This window comes from Salvelinus sp. IW2-2015, linkage group LG26 (genome assembly GCF_002910315.2).
Source record: "Salvelinus sp. IW2-2015 linkage group LG26, ASM291031v2, whole genome shotgun sequence".
Taxonomy (NCBI): Eukaryota; Metazoa; Chordata; class Actinopteri; order Salmoniformes; family Salmonidae; genus Salvelinus; species Salvelinus sp. IW2-2015.
The window spans coordinates 3,962,920-3,965,838 of record NC_036866.1 but is presented as its reverse complement, the minus strand read 5'-3'; the positions used below and the strand labels follow the sequence as shown (position 1 = coordinate 3,965,838).

At 41.4% G+C, this 2,919-nt stretch overlaps 1 protein-coding gene across 1 annotated transcript; it reads right to left on the bottom strand.

Annotated features, from left to right (window-relative positions):
- Positions 1-301: 301 nt before the first annotated feature.
- On the bottom strand, positions 302-2,562 carry LOC111952878 (uncharacterized). Its single transcript, XM_023971857.2, has 3 exons — positions 1,564-2,562; positions 1,160-1,267; positions 302-1,068 (listed from the first exon to the last, which is right to left on the bottom strand). Exons 1-3 carry the CDS (start codon positions 2,372-2,374, stop codon positions 1,004-1,006), a joined length of 984 nt encoding a protein of 327 aa, XP_023827625.1. The 5' UTR covers positions 2,375-2,562; the 3' UTR covers positions 302-1,003.
- Positions 2,563-2,919: the final 357 nt, after the last annotated feature.

Here is a 2,919-nt window from a genome sequence, read left to right as displayed (position 1 = left end):
ACCGTATCATGCGTTGACAATACAACAGAACAGATTAACCGGAATTACATTTACTCTTACAGCTGGCCAAAAATAACTATCTGAAAGCTACTTCCCTACTAAGCCACATCTCCAGTCTTCTGATCTGACCCGGTGGATCATAGCTCAATAATACAACTAAGTTACCCAACTGGCTGGGTCAAATATAACTCAACGTTTGTTCTGTCCATTATTTACCCAGGGCTGGGTTGTTGTTTTTTTTACCCAGGGCTGGGTTGTTTTTTATACCCAGGGCTGGGTTGTTTTTTATACCCAGGGCTGGGTTGTTGTTTTATACCCAAGGCTGGGTTGTTGTTTTATACCCAGGGCTGGGTTGTTTTTAACCCAATTTTTTTTTTTTGTGTCGACTGAATTTCTAAGGCACCATGCCGTCTCACATTTTGGACTTTCTAATTGTTTCTAACTCTTTCTCATTGCGCCTATTAAATCTATATTGTTTTAAAAAACAATGTTTTCAAACTCACTAGTTGCTTAACATTAATTGAAGTCAAGCAAAAGAAAATAACATCAAAACACTTACCGAACAGAATGAAGTAAATGGTCATAGTGTTTGTTGGTCACACATTTTTTCATTGTTGTTTTACAATTCAAGGTGGGCTCTTTGTAACAACAAAAGCAGATATTACATGACAATTATTTCAAGTGACAACATACATGGATGGTTATGTAACAGAGTAACCTCACAAGATACGCATGTACACTAAATGTATTAAGTTGCGTAACTTGAGTTATCTCTAAATTCAAATTGTTCATAATCACAGGCTAATGTATAAACTCTTCCGTGACTGATCATCAACCCATTGTAAGGCCAATGTGCCAGTCACGTGACTTAACTGCAGACTTGTACAGACACCAATGTTCCTTGAGACCAACTTTTGAGTATTGTCCACAGTTGGACATGGGAAATCATGACCCATGAGTGTCATCATGACTGTCCTTTTTGGTTACACCACAGTCTGACTGCCTAGGGTCCAGCGGACAAAACACCAGTCTTCAGAGGGATCCCTTCCTCTGCACTAGCAGCGTCACCTGAAAAACAACATTGAACTGTTATCTACCCTATTTACCGTCAAGGACGCACATGGAAAGCGGAATGGGAAGAGGACAACATTTGTTATACCTCTTTGCCTGTTTGCTGAAGTGTTGTTGGCCTGGCTGCTGTGTCCCCTAGGCCAAGGCAAACATTGGAATGGCCTGAAAAACATGTTCCCTCTTTCCTCAGAATTATCTGCAAAGGCAATAATGAGCATGAACATTTGGCAGCAAATCTATGGGGCAGATTGCTTAATGAATGTTTATTTTGTTCTGAAGTCCACTAGCCTGTGAGAATATCGAATGCATGAAAAATGTCCCCAGTCTTATGTGTGTCATGAACTGACCTACATAGGCTATATGCCTATGGCCAAACATTAGTTAAGCATAAAAATGCTAAAAGTACAAACAATTCATAAGGCCTATGAAACGGTGCATAAAATAACTGACCATGGTTTACAAACCACAAACATTTGAAAATGTGTATTTCACCTGAGGATTGGGCCGAATAGATGGCTTTGCAGGCATATTTCTTGATGGCCAGCATCCTATCCTCCGTCTTGGGAATGAAATGCCCTGCCCAGATGGCTTCTGGTGGATGTTTCCGAAACACTGAACGAAGCAGGCCCTCCAGAAATCCCACTGATTCACGCGTCTCGTTGCTCTCACCTATTGAGCGTATTAACCCGACTAGTGCTGGGCGGACACCGGCACGTTTCACACGTGACCTAACATCCTTCAGAATTTCTCTCAGGTAAATTGCATTTGCACTGCCACTGAAAAACTCCTGTCTAAATATGAATATTATAATAGGATAGTCTATTATTCGCTTTCCTCTACAACTGTTCATGCTTGAGGTTTTGGTCTTTTGGACGTTCCCATTGAGCCTCGGTGGTCCTTTATCCTCTCCCATAGACTTGGCACTTAACACTAAATCCTTTGGCCTCGTTGACAGAGGTATTTCGTTGCCCTGGGCTTGAGGCAAAGTATTGCAGTTGATTACTATTTCGCATGTCCCATTATTTTCGATTGTAATATCCCCTTGACTATTTGGAGAGGAATAAACCTGACCATTAGTGTTGTTGTTGGTATGGCCCGTGCCAAGGTTTTCAGTGCGCCCGCTATGAAACATGTCCTGAATGAACTCCTTTAATATCCCACTGGCTTCGTCCTCCTCACCCGATTTGACGGCATCACTTATTAAGTATATATTCTCTTTACCTCCAATTTGACGCAGTACTTGCTGAAATTCGATGTCCTCGGTGGGCTGCGGTGTGTCCTTTGGATAGATCGGACAAGCCATAGTAAATCGCCCTCTTTGCTCTTTAGTATTTAGCTACAAGACAACGCACACCGCTCAGACCACGCTCCAAAGAGTTTAAAAAACGTCAAAAGATCAGTTTTATTTACATGGACTATTGTACTTGGGAGCTCCATGCACAAACATGAAATGTGTACATAAGAAACTTCCCAACGCGCTGAAGGAAAGAAGCACCGGAAGAAAGGGTGGGATTAAAGACTCTATGCCTATTGCTATTGGTTAGCCAGTCTTATGGGCGGGGTTGTCTGTCTTGTTTTTGAGCCAACAAATATACCGTAAAATGTTTCATCATAATGAGGTTCATTTTTAATACATCTGATATAACAGGCAAATAAACCAATTTGAAAGTAATCTTACAGCACTACAGAGATATACTATAAATAAACAAGAAGACAACAGAGAATAAAGAATTGAAGGAGGTCTGCATCTTCAGGTGGAGAGGTTCAGAAGAGTCCACGATGTGATGCAATCTCAGTGGTCAGAGGTCACTCTTTCTTATTCCCAGTATTCGCAGGGAAAGCACCCCT

Excerpts from the sequence above, each read along its gene's own strand:
- LOC111952878 (XM_023971857.2), bottom strand. The coding sequence starts at position 2,374 with ATGGCTTGTCCGATCTATCCAAAGGACACACCGCAGCCCACCGAGGAC. Across the intron at positions 1,268-1,563 it reads CTATTCGGCCCAATCCTCAG|ATAATTCTGAGGAAAGAGGG; the intron begins GTGAAATACACA and ends TTGCCTTTGCAG. Across the intron at positions 1,069-1,159 it reads TTCAGCAAACAGGCAAAGAG|GTGACGCTGCTAGTGCAGAG; the intron begins GTATAACAAATG and ends GTTGTTTTTCAG.